Genomic DNA, 19344 nt, shown 5'->3' on the forward strand with positions numbered 1-19344 from the left:
TGTATTATGAGGTCTTTCCACTTTAGCTGTTAGGAGCACAAACTGTTCCCAGCCCTGTATGATCTCTAGGAATTGTTTGACCTACTGCTTTTTGGTGATTCTTTTCCCAACCTGAGAGTTTCTTCTCTTACACGCACTGATCAGTACTCAGCAAGGACTCAAGCAATCACTCAGCAGATCTCCTGAGCTCTCTCTGTGTGCTGCTTTCTCCCACCAGTACTCTGCTCTGCAAATTCTAGCTCTCTTTGCCCCGCTGAAATTCCATTCTCTGTTTCTTTAACTTACTGAGAACCCCCCAAATTGTTTAGATTCCTCTGCTCTGGGCTGAGGCCTGGAAACCACCTCCAGGCATTAAGCTGAGGAAGTCAAAGGGTTTACCTGTTTGTTTCCCTTCCCTCGGAACTCCCTGCCCTCAATCCCTGTTGTCTAATGGCTGAAAACGGTGGTTTCATTTTGTCTAGTTTTCTAGTTGTTTAAGATAGGAGGGTCAATCCCAACCTTATTACTCCATCTTTAATGGAAGCTGTAGTTCTGTTTTTGAACCATATTTAAAGTAAGAAGAAATTTAACAGAAAACAGAAGTATTTGTTCTTTTATAAAATTTTGGTTTTGGGGAACACTGTTAATACATGATTTAAGTTGTCCACTGTTGCTGTTGTGTAATTTATGGGTGATGCCTGCATTTTATCTCTATGGATCCTGTGGTCAAATGATAGTAAGGACATCTGATATTTCTCTAGCAATCTTAGGGTAAAAAAGATTTCACAGGGGCCAGTTCGGTGGTGTAGTGGTTAAGTCCACGTGCTCTGCTTCAGCGGCCTGGGATTTGCTGGTTCGGATCCTGGGGGTGGACCTACACACTACTCATCAATCCATGCTGTGGCAGCATTCCACATAGGAGAACCAGAAGGACTTACAACTAGGTATACAACTATGTACTGGGGCTTTGAGGAGGGAAAAAAAGAGAAAAATGAGGAAGATTAGTAGCAGATGTTGGTTCGGGGCCAATCATCCTCACCAAAAAAAAAAAAAAAATTCACATTTTTATGTCATTATATTTGGTCCTCAGTAAGACTGGAGTTGTTATATCCTTTTTACAGGTGAGGAAAGTACAGTTTAGAACTGTTAGCACTTTTGCCTGCCTTTGTTAACAGCTTTGGGAGGATCTAAGGAGTGTTTTCTTTTTCCCTTTCTTTGTATCGTTGACTTATTATGGTCACCCCTATGTCTGGCTAATTCCTTATTCTTTTCACTAAAGTAAGCATATTTCTTAAATTTCACATTTCCTTTCCTGGGCTATACCAATGCATAAAATACAAAATTGCAAACACTGCATAATTTCCCCAGTTTCTGTTTCCAGAGCCTGGTTCCTAGTATCTAATTCTGATGGCATGTCAGAATGATGCAAAACTTCAGGGTCCTTATAATAATTAGTTATAATTATACTACAGCTGACATAAGACCGTAATAGAAAAAGGATCAGAATGAGCCTTCAGTGCCCTAAGTTCCAGTCCTTCCTCTTCCACGGCCAATCTTTGTAACCACTGGAAAGTCATTTAATTGCTATGCACTTGATTTTTCTCACCTGAAAATGAATGTTCTGGTTTAATGATGTCCTTGGAATTGTCAGTATTTTGTGATTCTGTGTGCAGAATTGTATGTGCAGAATAGTAGTGAATTCTGATTGATTAAATTCCAGATATACAAACCTTTAGAGTAACAGCACGGTGGAACAAAATTCATTTTTCTGTGTTGTTAGGAATCTTAGTGATACCTGCTCATAAAGGCCAAGAATCCAGTGATTCTTTAACAGTCCTTATGTATGAGAATTGATTCAAAGAAATGACAAAAAGCCCTTAAAGCATCATCTATTTTTTTCCACAGAAACTATGAGAATTACTTTGTCAAAGCACAGAAAGTGAGACGGCTGATTGCTAATGATTTTGTGACTGTGTTTAACTCTGGAGTGGATGTCTTGCTAACTCCCACCACGCTGAGTGAGGCAGTACCATACACGGAGTTCATCAAGGAAGACAACAGGACACGAAGTGCCCAGGATGACATTTTTACACAGGCTGCAAATATGGCGGGTGAGGACCCCTGAGGAACAGTCTGGTTTTCTTCAAATTTTTAGGCAGGCACCTGGCCTTCAGCTTAGGTTCTAGCTATGTAGTTCCTCAAAAGCAATAGCTTGTCCTTCTGGAATGCCTAGGAATGTGTGTGCACGGTGAGTGCATGTGCGTATGTACCTATGCACATGCACACCACACACACAAACCCCTATTCAGGATCAATCCACTTAATAGCATATTTTTTAACTTTTATTTTGAGAATTTTCAAACCTATGGAAAACTTGAAAAAGTAGTTAATGGATACCCATATGCTCTTTACCTGGATTTATCCTTGTTAATATTTTGCCTCCTTTGCTCTCTCCTTCCTCTCTTTCTCTCCCTGTACACACACACACACACTCTCTCTGTCTTTGTTTTTAGCTAAATAATTTGGAAGTTTCAGCTTCATGACATGTCACCCCTAAATACTTTAGCATGAATCTTCTCAGAGTAAAGACAGTTTCCGACATAACCACAGTTCCATTATCACACCTAAGAAAACAACATAAATACAATAATATTCCAAATATAGTCCATATTAAATTTTCCCAACCAAAAATGTCTTTTTAAGTTGTTTTTTCCCCTGATATATTACATTTGTTTATGATGTCTCTTTAAAATCTAGAACAATCCCCCAGTTCTCTCTTTTTTTTTAGAACCACATCAGACTGTGTTATAATGTTTGTTTCAATCATCAAACATAATGTAGAAAACTCAAGAGGAGAAGGAAAGTCTATTGTATTTGCTTATGTTCATTTCTCCTGATGTGTCAAGATTCTTTGTCTTATATCCTTTCTGTTTAGAGAAATTCCTTTAGCTATTCTTTTAGGGTAATCTGCTGGCAACCAATTCTCTTAGCTTTCTTTCTGAGAATGTCTTAATTTTCCTCTCATTTTAAAGGTTATTTTTGCTGGATACAGGATTCTAGGTTCTCTTCTTTAGCATGTGAAAAATCTCAAGCCACTTTCTCCTGGCCTGCATAGTTTCTGACAAGAAATCTCCCACCTGTTAAAATTTTTGTTTTAAATGGCATTGACTTATTTGAAGAGTCTAGTCCGCTTGTCCTAGAGGATGTCCCATCCATAGTCTGGGTTTGTCAGCTTGCTTCCTCATGAGTGGGTTGAGTTAACATTTTTGGCAGAAGTACAACGTACTCTTCACGTCAGGAAACAGTTAATGTCAGTTTGTCCCACTTTTAGAGACTAAGTTGATCCCTTGGTTAAGGAAGTAACTGCCAGATGTTTTCCATATAAAGGTACATTTTTCCTTTTATCGATTGTAAGCTATTGGTGAGGTGATGCTTTGAGACCATGTGAACATCCTGTCTCCCATAATCTTGAACCCAGTTTTAGCATCCGTTAATGATCCTTGCCTGAATTAATCATTACCTAGCGAATTACAAGTGCTGACTTTTCTATCATTTCATCTACATATATTAGCTAGCGGTCTTTTCTAAAGAACAGCTTTCCTTTTTTAGAAAAAAATTCAATGTATTATAAGCAATTACTGTCATTATTATTTTTGATGTTCAGATTGTCCCAAATTTAGCCAATAGGAGCCCCTCAAGTTGCACATATCCTTTAGACCTGTCCCCACTAATTTTTGAAAACTTTCCTATTTTATAGCGTAACAAGATACCCCAGGATCTATACTTTCTCTGCCCCAAACCTGGAATTAAAACTACCCCGAGCTACTATTTCTCAACTAACAAATTGGCAAAAATTCCAAAGCTCCACAATAACACCCTATTGGCAAGGCTGTAAGAAAAAAGCATTCATTTTGCTGTTAGGAGTTCAAAATGGTACAACTTTTTCAGAGGGGAGTTTGGCAACATCTAGTTACATATGCATTTATCCTTTGATGAAGTAATCCCTCTTCATCTGAAAAACTTTCAAAAATACCAAAAAACGTGTACACAAGATAATTCGTTGGAGCATGGTGTGAAATAGCTAAATACTGAAAACAATCTAAATACCCAATCGTAGAAGAAGGATTGAATAAATTATGGTAAAAATCACATAAAGGAATACTATGCAGCTATAAAGAAGGAATGTAAAAGGTCTCTATGAACTGATATACAGTGATTTACAAGATATATTAAGTGGACAAAGGGAAGTACAAAAGCATATATATCATGTAATTTTTGTTATTTTTTAAACCTTATCCAGTCTTGTACCTACCAGCACTGGAAACTGGAAGATGTCTTTGCTTCTTAGGATGGAGAACTAATCACCTAATGGGCTTCTCTCTTTTCCTCAGGATTGCCAGCTGTGAGTGTCCCTATGGCCCTCTCTAACCAAGGGTTGCCAATAGGACTACAGTTTATTGGACGTGCATTTTGTGACCAGGAGCTTCTTACAATTGCCAAATGGTTTGAAAAACAAGTACAGTTTCCTGTTATTCAACTTCAAGAACTAATGGATGATTGTTCATCAGTCTTTGAAAATGAAAAGTTAGCCTCTGTTTCTCTAAAACAGTAGTGATAAATATGTCATGCAAATTAAAATGACTTTTAAAGATTTGATAGTCTGGAGAAGTCAAATGATCTTGCTAAATTCTTGTAATTTGTTTCATTGTCAACACAATCATTCCTTGGAATCATTTTTTAAGATTTTCGTGATATAGTTAATTAATTATAAATAATCTGTCAGCATTCGTTAAACATCCACAAAGTGCAAAGTACAGGATTTCTACTATAACACAAGATACATGTTCCTGGAAAATGACGAATTCTGCAAAAATGTTCATTAAAACGAACAGAGCTTACAGTAAAAATAAGCTAAGGATAAAACTCTCAAAAGGTGTACATCTTTTTAACCAAAGCAGTAACGAAAGCAGTAACTGGTACCTCCAAAGGTAACCTGGACAGCCAGGCAGATAGGCAAGTCAACATGCGGTGGAGGCTGCCTCAGGGGATGTTGAAAACACACAAAAACAACAAAATGGGAATATTGGCCTCTGAGTACTGGGCAAAGCAGCTGAAAGCGGAGCTCTGAGCACAGGAGGCAGTGCGGCCTGCCGGGGCCCAGAGTCATGGAGACCGGGGTATGCCTCACTGGGGAGGAGCCCCAGGTGCGGGCGCTCCTTTTATTTCTCTAAAAATAAAGCTGTGATGATGGGAACGTTTTCCTTTCCTGCCAAAGATGAAAATTTTAGTTCTGCTGTTCCAGAGCCCCATGCCAAGGAACTGAAACAGCTCCGTGTTACACCGCGTCTGTTCTATTTACCGATCACAAATGAGCTCGTTGATGTCACAGAAACATCTGTTGTAACCTAGCAGACCATACTGGACTTGAAACTTGGTAGGTAGTGGAGCGTGGTTTTAGTGACAAAGTTTCAAGATACACAAGTAATATCCAACGTGAAAAACTTATAGCTACTTTGGTGAGGATGCCAAAGAGAGGAGGCCCATGGCCTCCCGCAGATTCTCTGTTCCTTAGGGATTCCTTACCCTCTTGACTTTATTGACACGTGCTCTCTATTTGGGCCTCTTGAACACAAAGAGACACTAATGGGAATCTGTATTCAAAATTTGAAAAAATCTAATGAAAATCAAACATTTGCCCACTATAAAGCTTCATCATTGGATTTCTTTGTCTTTGCCAGAACACCATTGTCATCTCATGTTGATCAGGTGTTCTAAGTTGATACTTATATATAGTTGGTAAGTATAAGTAGGAAGCTGAATTATTATTTAGTAAATTCCCTTTGTATACTAAGAAAGGAGATTTTTCTACACGTGAAGTACATGAGGGAAGAATATAAGAGGCAGAATCTTTGCAGAACCCCTGGACTGTTGCCTGGTGGGAATTTAACCTGCCTGTTACTTTTCATTAATCGTTTTCTCTCCTTCCTGGGATCCTCTCCCAGATACTCAATCTGATAAACTTTACATAAAAGTTTTCTGTGCCAGGCCCACTAGTATTATAAATTTTGAGTCTGAATCCCTGAAAAACGAAGAAATTCATGAGAGAGAATTGCATTACTTTATAACAAGAGAAAAACCATCTTAGTTGAGGGAGCTAGTATCATGTAAAAAGCAAGCAAATAAATATTTGCCCCAGACTTTTTTGTGTGTGTGTAGAATTTGAAATAAAAATTTTTCAAAAAATATTTATATAATTTATCTTATTCCTGTATCTCTACTTAAGCTGTACTGATGATATGAATCTGGAAATAGGGAAGTGAAACATTTGCCATTTTCACATAATAATACTCAACTAGTATAAAATGATACATAATTTGTTTTTCTTTCTCCTCCATCTGTACCCTAAGCCTAGTAGGCCTCATTTTCCCAAATCACTGTCTGGGAATTTAAGTGGGAAATGGTTTCTGTGTCTCAGCTAATCAAACCCTGAAATTCTTAGTGGCAGAGTGGCTACAGCACGGCACCTCTGAAAGGCAAAGGTGGCTACGGGGTAAGATAGGTTCCTTGATAAGACACAGTAAAACAAAGCAAAGTTAGAGTCAACAACAAAAGCTTTGCCAGAGTGAAAAAATGTGATGAGGTCACAAAAGTTGGCACCCCAAAACCACACAGAGCCAAGGGAGCAAGTGGGAAAACCAGTGTTCCGTGTTGGCCCACGCTTAGCGTTACCAAGAAAATCACTTCAAACCAGGGAGCAGAATGTTCTCTTTGGCCTCTTTGGCTCTTTGACACCAGGTTGTCAGGAACACAGAGGACCTTGAAAAGACAGCATGGTACAGAAGGAGAGCTTCTAAAAATGACAAGAGAATGGTGACTGCTATTAGGAAATCACCTGTACCTTCTCATGTGGAGAAGAAATACCTTTAGGATTTTGGAACAGAGTCTGAAGGACACTGAGACTCTTCTCTGGTTATAGGGCCCCAGTAAGCAGACCTCAGGGATTCCGCACATTGTATGTTACACCCTGTTCCAGTCAAAGCAGGGAAGTGAACTAATGGAATTTTCACAATAGCTTCTACTATGCACTTTCATTCATTAACTACTTTTAATCTCCCTCCCTTTCCTCAAACATCTGATTATCTATATACCAAGGCCAAATGTGCGTTGGCTGTGCAAGCCTACCGTAAAATTTGTTCATTGTGTTTAGAAGCGCCAGAGGACAGTTTAAAAAAGAAGGCTTTCCTCAGTTATTTCATAACTTCAGCAGTGTGTACTCTAGGACGTAAGCTGAAAATTTAATAAAGGCAAGTAACACGAGAAAAACCCAGCCAACATTAAATAAAAGTAATTATTACAGGATTTCAGAGGGACTTTTTAATTTCTTTTTCTTTATACTTCAATGGAATATAAATCCAAAGAGATTTTAGGCAGTTTATTAAAAATATATTATTACTATAGTATAAAAGTAAGTAGTTGAAGAAATCTGTGAAGGGCTGCAGCAGAGAAAAAGGGTAAAACCAGGAATAAGATAAAAGACAAAAATGCTCGTCAAGGTCTTTATACAGATGCTTAAGGCTGTACAGTGTGCCATAGTGGGAAATCCCCCAGTAGCTTTCCTTGTGGGTAAGGCCACCAGATTTAAAAATCAGATAAACCTGGGTTTGAATCCTATTACAGACATTTAGGAGCTGTGTAACCTGTCTGAGCTTCAGACAGGTTACACAGCTCCTGCCCTGTGAAATGGAGATAATATTTATTCCAAGGGATGATTGGGAGGATTAAATTTAAGTGATACACTGCCTGATATGCTGCTGGACAGAATAAGCACTCAATAATTTGTAGCTGTAAATCAAACGCAAACAATCCTGAATGTAAGTCATTTTTGTACACACTGTTAGATACATAGTAAACTAATGGCATTTGGCCAAATTGCAATTTACTGAAAACTTATGCTCAGACCAGTTATATAGCTCCCAGATGATCTGGCTTCCTCTGAGGATAAAGTTTAAAATATCTGGAAGAACTGATGGACTGAATATTTTTAAAGCAACTTCCATGAGCTTTTGATAAAGAATGGACTAACACAGGGTTCAAAGACCTGGAGGTCTTCGAAAGACCCCTGTGCTCTGTCAACCAAGTGAAGAGCAGGACCGACATGCTCTTTTAAGAATCAAGCCTTCCAAAATATGGCTCTCCCATATTCCTGCAGGGAAATGCTTTTGACAGAGCCAAGTTCTTCCTCATAAAACTCAGTTCCATTCCAAAGTATAGATATGTAGATAATTGAGGTCCCAAAATACTACATCTTAGCTGCAATTATTTTGACATGGGAAAATTTTAAGGTGGTTGTTACCAACGGACAGCTAGTATAACCAACAGGGAAAAAAAGTACCCATGGGGTATCTAATGATAAGCAATTTCACTAATCTCACTCCTTGATGAATCTTCTAAGATAAACTAGTTGCAAAAGGGACCTACAGAAGAGTATGATAGAATCGGTGTCAGATATCTGCCAAGATGATAATTGACAATTTTAGCATAGTTCATTTAGCAGGACTAGTTGTCTATACAGGCCAATCATAGTATAGATTTCTTATCTTTCTGTTTTCGGTGATAGGGATGTATGCACCTAAATCAGCCAAAACTGGTTTCAGGCTTGTATTAACATACAAGCTAAAAGGAAGTGAGATGAATTCAGTGTTAAGACTTAACAATAACTAAGTGAATTCTAATACAATATTCTATCAGAACCATTCTATAGCAAGCATGTAAAAAAGATCTAGAGCACCAAATTACAAGCAGATTATTTTCTTAGCTATACCGTTCTATTTCTCTGTGGAAATGGCCATTAGGATGCAGGTAACCGGTGCAGAATTCAAGTGACGCTAATGGGAAAAGAAATGAGAAAAAGTGAAAATCAGAAAAATTTGGAGCTTAGAAAGTATGGGAGAAAGGAGAAAGAAATGTGATTTATATCCTGAGAACCGCTCACAACTGGAAGAATGATGTTACCCTTAATGAAAACGAGGAAAGCACGAATGATTTGTAGGGGCTGAAGATGAATTCCACAATCGAGTAAAAATACCTGACAGGTAGTGGGAGAGGAGGCAAGTAAATAAGGTGGAGTTTTTGGAGTCAGAAGGCTAGATAGTGAAGTCTTTATATTGGGTCCCTTCTTCCTCCAGCTTTATCATGAAAATTTTCAAACATAAAGCAGTGAACTCCCACATGCCCACCACCTACATTCTATCATTGACATTTTACTATATTTACTTTATCACGTCACTATCCTTCTATTATCTGTACTCATCCATTAATCCGCCTTAGTTTAGAAATATATATCTCAAAGTGCACTTTACCTTAAAATATTTTACCCTAAATACCCAATATTTGTTTATTTTTAATGTAAAACTTACATACAATGAAATCAAACAATTGTAAGTGTACAATTTGCGTTTTGACAAATGCGTACACCTGTGTAACCCAAAGACTGATCAACACGTAGACCATTACTACAATTTCTGTCACCCCAGAAAATTTCCTCATGACCTTTCCTAGTCAATCCCTGTTCCCACCCTTCCAGCGACAACCATTCTTCTGATTATTTTCCCCAACACAACTTAGTTTTGCTTATTCTAGAATTTCATATGATGTAATCTGCATTGGGTCACTTAAAGATTATTAGGGAGGGGCCGGCCCTGTGGCTGAGTGGTTAAGGTTGAGCTCTCACTTTGGCAGCCAGCCCCGGTTTTCGCTGGTTTGGATCCTGGGTGTGGACATAGCACTGCTCATCAGGCCATGCTGAGGCGGTGTCCCACATGCCACAACCGGAAGGACCCACAACTAAAAATGTACAACTACGTACTGAGGGGCTTTGAGGAGAAGGAAAAAAAAAAAGGAAAAAACAAAAATAGCTAAAAAAAAAAAAAGATTATTAGGGAAATGCAAAATCTCAGCTTTTGAATTTAATTTGAACTGATTTTAGGAGGTTTTCAAGTTACAAAGATAACGTATGTTCTCTGTGGAGGAAGGGAGAAAGAACAGAAAAGTACACCATCTGGATGTGCGTATACATATATACATATGTAACTATGCGTATTTTACTAATAAAATTGGTGTCACAGTTGTGCAACCATCACCACTAAATTCCAGAACTTCTTCATTATCCCACAGAGAAACCCCACACCCAGTAGCAGTCACTCCCCATTCCACTCTCCTCCCAGCCTCAGGCAACCACTGATTCACTTCCTGTCTCCCTCGATTTGCCTCCTCTGCACATTTCATATAAACGGAATCATACCGTATGTGACCATTTGTGTCTGGCCTCTTTCACTCAGCATAATGTTTTCAAGGTTCACCCACGCTGAAGCATTGCTTTTTATGGCAGAATAATATTCCAATGTGTGGATCTATCACATTTTGTTTAGCTATTCATCAGTTGATAGACGTTGGGATTGTTTACACTTTTGGAATGAATAATGCTGCTAGGGACGTTCACGTACAAGTGTTTTTGTGAACATGTTTTCATTTTGCTTGAACACATACCTGGGTGTGGAATGCATGGGTTATATGGTAACTCTGTGTTTTACCTTTTTGGGGAATTGCCAAACTGTTTTCTAAAGTGGCTGCACCATTTTACATTCCCACCAGCAATGTATGAGATTTCCAATTTTCCCACATCCTTGTTAACTCTTGTTATTGTCTATATTTTTTATTATAGGCATCCTAGTGGGTGTGGAGTGGTATCTCATTGTGGTTTTGATTTGCATTTCTCTAATGACTAACGATACTGTCTTTTCATGTGCTTACTGGCCAATTATATATATGGATTTTTGGAGAAATTTCTATTCAAATCCTTTGTTCGTTTTTAGATTGGGTTGTCTTTTTGTTGAGTTTCACAGGCTTTTTAAAAAAACAAATTTTGGATACAAGTCTTTTATCGGATATGTGATTTTCAAATTTTTCCTCTCACTCTGTGAGTTGTCTTTTCACTTTCTTGATGGTTTTCTTGTAAGCAGTAAAGCTTTTTATTTTTATGAAATCTAATTTATCTGTTTTTGCTTTTGTGGCTTTTGACTTTGGTGTCATGTGTCAAATGTATCTGTTATATATTTTAGTAAGAGGAAGGGATATAACTTTGGAAAAAAAATTAATTCAGTGTCTGTCCACACCATTATTATACTCTAAATGCTTATATATGATTAGATCTGATTTTAGTTCATTGTCAAACTTTGTTAGTTTTTCTGAAGGTGGCCACCAAAGTAGCCTGAGAGCAGCATTCAAAAGAAATAGTGAAGGGCTGGCCCAGTGGTGCAGTGGTTAAGTTTGCACATTCCGCTTCTCAGCGGCCTGGGGTTCGCCAGTTCAAATCCCGGGTGCGGACATGGCACCACTCGGCAAAAGCCATGCTGTAGTAGGCGTCCCACATATAAAATAGAGGAAGATGGGCATGGATGTTAGCTCAGGGACAGTCTTCCTCAGCAAAAAGAGGAAGATTGGCAGTAGTTAGCTCAGGGCTCATCTTCCTCAAAAAAAAAAAAGAGAAAGAAATAGTGATACCTATGGTTTTGCTTCTGCCCACCCTTGTATAACCAAGTATCTTGCATCCTCTGGCATTTATTAAATGTTTATTGAATTCAGGTGAACTGAATTGAATTGGAAAACAGATTTACGGAGGAGAAATGTGAATAATCATGGAACAGCCAACACTGTGATCCAGCTCTGTTTGCATTGTTTCTATTTCTGCTGAGGTCATCTCTGCTCTTGCCAAAACTGCTCTTTCAAAGCGTTTTCAATACAACCGTGGTGGTAATCATTAGCGTTGTTTGTCAAATATTTCCAGTTCTCTCCACTGAGACCCTTTTGTGGTTAGGTGGGATCATATGCCTCGTTCCAGCCAATGCATTATGAGTGGAAGTGTCATGTGTCTGGGCCAGAGTTTGCTGGACTGAATCTCTCCAGAGATCTCTTTTCTCTCTAGCAATGTTCAAAATGGTGGCTGCTCTATCCGCTTGAGTCCTTGAGTGACTAAGTTTAGTGGACCCCTTTGTCAACCTAGCAGATGCGTAACATGAGCAAGAAATAAAACTTTTAAAAACTTCTGCTGTTTGAAGTCATTGGAACTTGAGGTAGAATGTTAATGAAGCATAACAGCCTATCCTAACCAACACACCAACCACTGTCCATCTTACTCTTTATTCACTGGTCTGCTTTCTTGCGTGGGAGAGAAAGGAAGGGTTTCTGGTAGACCATGAAGGAATTGGGCCTGAAGTGATTTCACATTTACATTCTCACTGACTTTTCTTATATGCATAACAACTTCAACTACATTTCAGGGTGAGCCCACCATGAGTATATGGAAGTTGAGTGCTCCAGAAGTGTGCCACTGTCCAAAGGGTGAAATGCCTGGGAAATCAACATTTCCATTAAAAAAAAAAAGGACGTTTATTTAGTTACATTGAAGAGGTAACAATTTATAGAGGAGAAGACACCCAGTTTTCAGTACTGGGCAAAAGCTTCAACACAGTACAGAAAGATCACTATAAAGAAGGGTGAGATTAATTCACCAAATTTGATTCATATCTACCATTTTCAATCTATTCCATGGCCTTTTATGCTTCTATTTAGTGGACATTTACAAAACTCTTGACAATCATGTTGTGCCCATTTTCCAAATACCCTGAACATTGAGGCCTCAGCAAAATATAAATTGATATACACTATGAGCAATTAATATACACAAAGTGGGTAAATATATAATTTGATAAATTGATCATTTGGCAAGTTGCTGCTTTGACCTAGAGCTTATATAATACTGGAACTTGTATAATCAAAACTTGGATAATATTAGAGAAAGAAAAAGGAGTAGCATTATGTATGAAAGAGTTTCAATACACATTATTTTTTTTGGTTGATTAATTAGAATTTCAAAACTTCTAAAAGAAACAATTTAGCTAAGAGTTTCAAAGGAAATTTAAGTTTATCCCTTTGGCTCTGTATGGAACATAAAACCTCCTGGTAGGAGAGTACTTCCACTAGGAAAGGATTACATGTTTTGAGGAATTAATGAATTGCCAGTATGAAATAATTACTAGCAAAGAAACTAGGACTACTATAAAATTAACTTTGGAATTGGGATTAACCTACTAGCTAAATTGTACTGCCACCATTATAGCCAGGCGACTTAAGCATTCGTTGAAAGTAACACTTTTATTTTTATCATGCGTTGTTTTAATGAAAACGCTCACACTTTCCAAACACAAATGGAGTTTGAAAATATGCCTGATCAATATGTTGTATAGATATTTGAGCAAATGCCTACATCAGAAGAGTACACATTTTTTAATAAATCAAAAAGAAAAATAATACTAAAATATATACTTTATAGACAAGTTACTATCTTCTTAGTCTGAAATTCACTTGTCCTCTTCCAGCTATCATTTGATTATTTCTAACTCATTCTTTAAGACTTGGCCCAGGCATCCCCTTTCCAAAAGTCCTCCCCTGCCTGCACAGACCCACATACACACATGCGGGCATGCAGACACACACACACACATACACACACTCACACACCACTTGAGGAACTTTTATGCCATTGCCCCCTCAAAACCATTGCCTATCTCTATCAAGGGTGTTATTATGCCGCATTATACTTCTCTATGAGATAGTCCTATCCTCCATCCTACAAATTCTTAAAGGCAACAAATATGTCTTCATTGTTTTGTATCCTCCAAGACCTAATATTCAGAAGACAATTAGCATTTGTTGAGTGAATTAATATCATGAAGTTGTGAATGTACCATTGTTTCCATAAAACTAGAAGTTTTATTAATTGGAAGGAAAGAGGTAAAATTATCACTTTCAGAAAAAAAACCCAAGGAAATCAACTGAAAAATTATTCTAAATAACAGAAGACTTGAATAAGGTGGCTGGGTACAAAATTAACGTTCAAAAATCAGTCATCTTTCTATACACAAGCAAGAATCTATTAGAACTGCACTGTCCAACACATAGCCACTAGTCACATGTAACTATTTAAATTTTAATTAAAATTAAATAAAATTTAAAATTTGGCTCATTAGTGACATTAGCCCTGTTTCAAGTCCTCAGTAGTCACTTGACTATTACTATAACGCTATAAGAATTAAAATGTTTGAATACACAGATATAAATAAAAAGAATATAAATCCCAGAAACTTACTCCAACACCTCTACAAATTTTGCATGTGATAAAGGAGGCATTTCAAATCAGTAGTAAACACAAATTATTCAATAAATATGTCAGACTTGGTAGCCATCTAGAAAAAAGATAAATTTGTATGCCTACTTCACTCCTCACTCCAAAATAAATTCCAAGTGCAGCAAAGACGTAAACACAAAAGAAAACCATATTACAGCATTGCTTACAATAGCAAAAGATCGGAAACAACCTGAATGCCTTTTAACGATTAGACACATTATGGTATATCCATTCAGTGTAATGCTATTTAGCCATTGGGAAAGAAAATTTGTAGCTCTAATATGTTCTGACTTGGATTGCAGGAGGAGTATGTGTATAAGAAGTATGTGGTAGGCTGCCATTTGTGCAGAATCTATGTATAGGCCTGTGCGTGTAAGAGATTATCTCTGGACCTAAGGATTGGTTTCTTCTAGAGACACAAACTAGGAGCTCTGCGACAGGGGAGAGAAGAGACTGTTTTCACAGATGACTCTTGTACCATTGAATTTTGCACAATATATATGAATTAAGTATTTTAAAAATAAATCAAATAATTTATTATAAAAACAAAAGCCTAAAGTTCATTAAAATATTGCATTTGCCCTACCTCCCACCCCTGCCCCACATTTATTTTCATGTCTTATATAAGTGCTGCAGAAGGTCTGTGGGCAGTAGTTTCAGGCTTCAGTGCAGTAAACTCTCGTCTGCAAGGTTAGGATTCGGCGACCTGCTTAATAAGTGTTTAGTAAGCAACAAGGACCTGAGATCAATGCACTTAGGGGGTACCTGTTCAGATGGAATTTTATATTATTTAAAGACGACTTTAAAAAGGGGGTAATTTGGATTATAGCAACAGTGAAGGGCCAAAGTAGTCTGTAGTCATTCCCTGTAAAAATATAAATGGACCAAATGAAGAGTTCAGAGAATTCTAAATAGAAGAGTGCTTCACAGAGTGGAACTAAGACCTTCTCCAATGTTCTCCCCGGTACCGTGACATATATGGCACTGTGGGCAACTATGACGGTTAAGAACCTGCTACAGCTTGGCAGCCATCTCTGCTACCCAAACACTTTTGTCTTACTTTACAGTTTCTAAACTTACACCGAACATCCTCCAACACAAATTATATCTCATTTACCAACAGGAATGCAATTGTCTACTTCCACCATTTGCTGTTTGACAGCTCAGACAATTTAGATCTCTTAAAAGGCAGAGTGAGTTTTTCTGGGTATTGACATGATGTTCTTGAAGCCTGAAAAAATTATTCTAGAACAAGTCTATTTGTCAAAGATTACCCTAGAAAACCCGTGGGTAGAAAAAAGTCTGCCATGTAACACAATTTAACATTTAAACAAGTTCTTTTTATCAGCAGTTGTTTGAAAATTCAAAATATCCAATTGAAACATAAAGTAAACCTATTGATAATTAAATTAATTGTCCAGTATTTATTTACAGATTTTGTTGGTAAAACACAGCCCCTCTGAGCCACAATTTCTTCACCCATCAAATGGGGATAATATATCTGCTCTACTGACACTGGAGAATTACTGTGAGAGTGAAAGCAATCTGACAGATGTCAAACAATTTTAAATTGTCCATTATCATTCTTTGTTAAGAAAGAGGCAACTAATTCCTTCCAAATATATCAGGTCTGTTTCTTTCTTTCTGTCTTTACCAACACTAAGGTTGCCAGTCCAGCACTGAATAGGTGCTTTAGCTTTCTGTCCTGCAAAATGAAATTTTAAAAACTAGCTGCAAAATATCTTTCTTTATTATTACAAACTTACTGGCAAAAAACTTTTATAAATATAACATCCTGGTGGGTAGACAAAGCCGCATCCTCAATAAAGGGAAGACAGAAATAGCTGAGTAAATTACATCTGTGCAGCCTATTTCATAGATTTTTGGCTTTAAATTTTTTAAACAAAATTTTAGATCTAATCTATCATCTTCCTGTGATATGAAAGAGGATTTTCTTTCTTACCCTCCTCAACTTCATAGACAAATACATACAAACACATACTTTTTTCTCTCAAGTATAGCATAATTTTTGGTTAGATCAAAGTTTAGTGTTTACGTTATTACAACTTTGCTGCCATGGATGCTGTGATGAGCCATCCCTTCAGGATGGAGAGATTTATCGTCCATCCTCTGGAAGTGCTGCTGGCAGGAGCCCCTCCACTGTCAGCGGCTCTGCTATTACTCCAGCTTCTGAGAGTTGCCTCACCCATGGTCAAGACCCCTCCCCAGAGCAGCCATCATTCAATGACTGTTCAACATGGAGGTGAAAGACCTTCACTGCAACTTGGGACAAGTCTCAAGGGCCAGCTTTAGAGCTCCCTACGGGGTCAGCGAAGGCCTTTGTCACAGCCAAATTCTCCCTCTGCCCAATCCTGCTTCTCTGATTTCTTCTCTCTCACGGTATTGTTCCCAAGAGTACTCCCTAATAAACCTCCTACCTACCAATCTCTGTCTCTGAGTCTTAGGAACCCAACCTGTGACAGGTGATAACAGAAATGGTCTGAGAAAGCAGATGCTAAAATGGGATTTTCGAGCTGGATCACCTGCCATGGTGGGGACAAAGAGAACCCCTCTGCTGATGGAACAGGGAGCACAGACAGCAGAAGGTAACAGTGCAATACTTAAATTTTCACTGGTGGTAGCAAATGCGCTGGCTGGTGCATTGCATCAGGTATGGGAGCAATTTGGGGAAAATAGTAACTAAAAGGACAGTAAAGGTGGCTACTGCTAAGCCCAACTGATGCATTGGGAAAAGACTAAAGAGTAATTAATCAACTTTAAAAAGTGTGAAAGTGTGAAAGCCAGAAGGCCTCCTTGTTAGCATATAGAGAATCTCTTTTTTCATGCAGCAGAGGTGCAGAGAAGGCAGAGGACCAGGCTTGGGACTTAATAACAAGGGTAGCTCCAAAAAAGCTAACCTCTCAAACGAGGCAAGGTCGCTATGCCGAGGTCAGGGCCCTGGTTGCATAAGAAGAGCCTGACAATAGATGGGGACATCTGGATTCAGGCACCCGCAGAACTGGTCCATCCCTCCCTGTTGTAGGCTAGTACTCCCATCTTCTTGAAGACAATGCAGAGGCCACCCCGCTATGAAACAGCATGTGCCACCTCCGATCTGCCTCAACAGCCTATCCTGGCCACTAGGCCAATCACTAGGTTTAAGTTAGAACATAACTCAGCTGACATGGCAAGGGGGCATGCACCCAAGGAGCTGCAGGACCTAGCCTGCAGATACTGGCAGGAGCTGGGGGAGAATCCATGGGACAGGATTCAGAGGGTGTTGGCTCAAGGCAGACAAAATATTATTTTGGATAGGAAAGTGTTACTGGGGAGCACTGTCCTGGAATACAAGATTCAATAGTCTGGCAAGAACCCCAAGAGATGGTGCAAGCATGCTGTTAGGATGGTCCCAAGAAGCAAGGAAAAAGAATGATCCACATTAAGTGAGGTTGAAACACCAGAATTGCGCTGGCAGATGGCCGAAGAGGGAGTAAAAGGCTCAGAGAGGTGGGCATGCTAGAGTGGGTATAGGCTACATGACTGTGCTCCATCGGAGAGTCCAGAGCATACACGATCCACCAAAGCAATAAGGAACGTGCTGGTGACGGGCGTACCAATAGCTCTAAGAATTCAGGGGTAGCTCTCCTCTGGAAGCCAGGGATGAAGCTCTGTTTTTGCAGAACTGAGCTCCCTGATAGCAATGAGAATGATAGGACGCTCCCTCATTGGGGCCAGGTGGTAGTGCTTAACCATCAGAAGCCAGGTGGATGCAATTATCGTTAATGAATGGTAGGGTTGGAGTGGCAGCCAAGTGGCCTTACCTACAAAGAGTTATGGAGATTGTTCATGAGTGTAATATTCCTTTTTTTTTTTTTTTAGGGAGATTAGCCCTGAGCTAACATCCACCACCAACCCTCCTCTTTTTGCTGAGGAAGACTGGTCCTGAGCTAACATCCATGCCCATCTTCCTCTACTTTATATGTCGCACGCCTGCCACAGCATGGCTTGCCAAGCAGTACCATGTCCACACCCGGGATCTGAACCTGCAAACCCTGGGCCGCCGAAGCAGAACGTGCGCACTTAACCACTGTGCCAGCAGGCCGGCCCCAACTGTAATATTCCTTGCGGAAAACACATGAGTAGCCCAAAAGGGTACTACTCAAACTGTACAAATCAAAGAAATCCAGGATGGAGGCTGAAGACACTCATCCCGATGAAGTCAGGATGCCTTGCCCAGTTTCCAGAATCAAGCCAGTCTGGAGACCCAGAACCATCAAATGAAAGAGAGGCTAGGTGCCCAGGAAAGCACAAGAAGGATTTGCAGTAACCATGTGTGTGTTTTCTTGCACCTCCTCTCCTCCTGTCAAGTGATTCTGAAATCTAATTTCTTTCACTTCTGAAAAACAGAACAAGGAACAAACGATCTCGAGAGAGACAGAGGCAAAGCAGAGATAGGGCCAAGGACCCCTGGAATGGCATTCATACTCACAACATTCCTTCTAGGAACCCCTGAATAACCCCCTCACCTCTTTACAACTCCTTCCCATTTCAACAATCCCAGGAACTGGCAGAAAGCGTGGGTGAGGGGGAGAGAGGATGTTGTTTTTCAACCAACACCAAGTAGTTAACAAACTTCTCTGGGGAAGGCAAGACTTTCCCTCTACCCTGTTACAGTCTCCGGCTGGGCCTGATTAAATGGAAAAACTCAGTTTTTTCCTTCCTATGAAGGGAAAAATCCAGTTCTTCCCTACTATAAGTTTCTTCCCTGTGTGTCTCCTTTACCTTCACAGAGAACACTTCTGCTCACCAAACGTGTGGAGGTTTGTCATCACAACAATGAGCAAGTTTCTGCGACACCAGCTGGGCGTCCCACAATTTGATTCAATTCTGACTCAAGCCAGAGATAGCGTCAGATTCACAGTGTAAAGTCTCAGTCCCCACAAGACTGCCCCCTGCACACACACACACACACACACCCCTCAGATGCCAGTCACAAGCCCAGATTGTCACCTGTGCTTCTGACCAACCGGCTATAGATTGGAAGTTCCAACAACTCAGTCCTTGGGTTTGATTAATTTGCTAGAGCGGCTCACAGAACTCAGGGAAACAGCTCACTTACATTT

The 19344-nt window shown here is 39.2% G+C and overlaps 2 protein-coding genes across 3 annotated transcripts in view; one reads left to right on the forward strand and one right to left on the reverse strand.

The window, feature by feature from the left end:
- QRSL1 (glutaminyl-tRNA amidotransferase subunit QRSL1) overlaps positions 1-4633 on the forward strand; it is a 29395-nt gene extending 24762 nt beyond the window's left edge. For both annotated transcript variants that reach the window (XM_070559175.1, XM_070559174.1), the window contains exons 10-11: positions 1885-2090; positions 4371-4633. In XM_070559175.1, the coding sequence (XP_070415276.1) occupies positions 1885-2090; positions 4371-4591 (427 nt within the window). In that variant the 3' untranslated portion in view covers positions 4592-4633. The remainder of the gene's footprint in view (positions 1-1884; positions 2091-4370) is intronic.
- The window catches only part of RTN4IP1 (reticulon 4 interacting protein 1), a 150373-nt gene that overhangs the window by 126327 nt on the left and 4702 nt on the right, over positions 1-19344 (reverse strand). The gene's annotated exons all lie outside the window — the stretch shown is intronic.

The sequence above is a fragment of the Equus przewalskii genome, chromosome 9, assembly GCF_037783145.1.
Source record: "Equus przewalskii isolate Varuska chromosome 9, EquPr2, whole genome shotgun sequence".
NCBI classification, from domain to species: domain Eukaryota; kingdom Metazoa; phylum Chordata; class Mammalia; order Perissodactyla; family Equidae; genus Equus; species Equus przewalskii.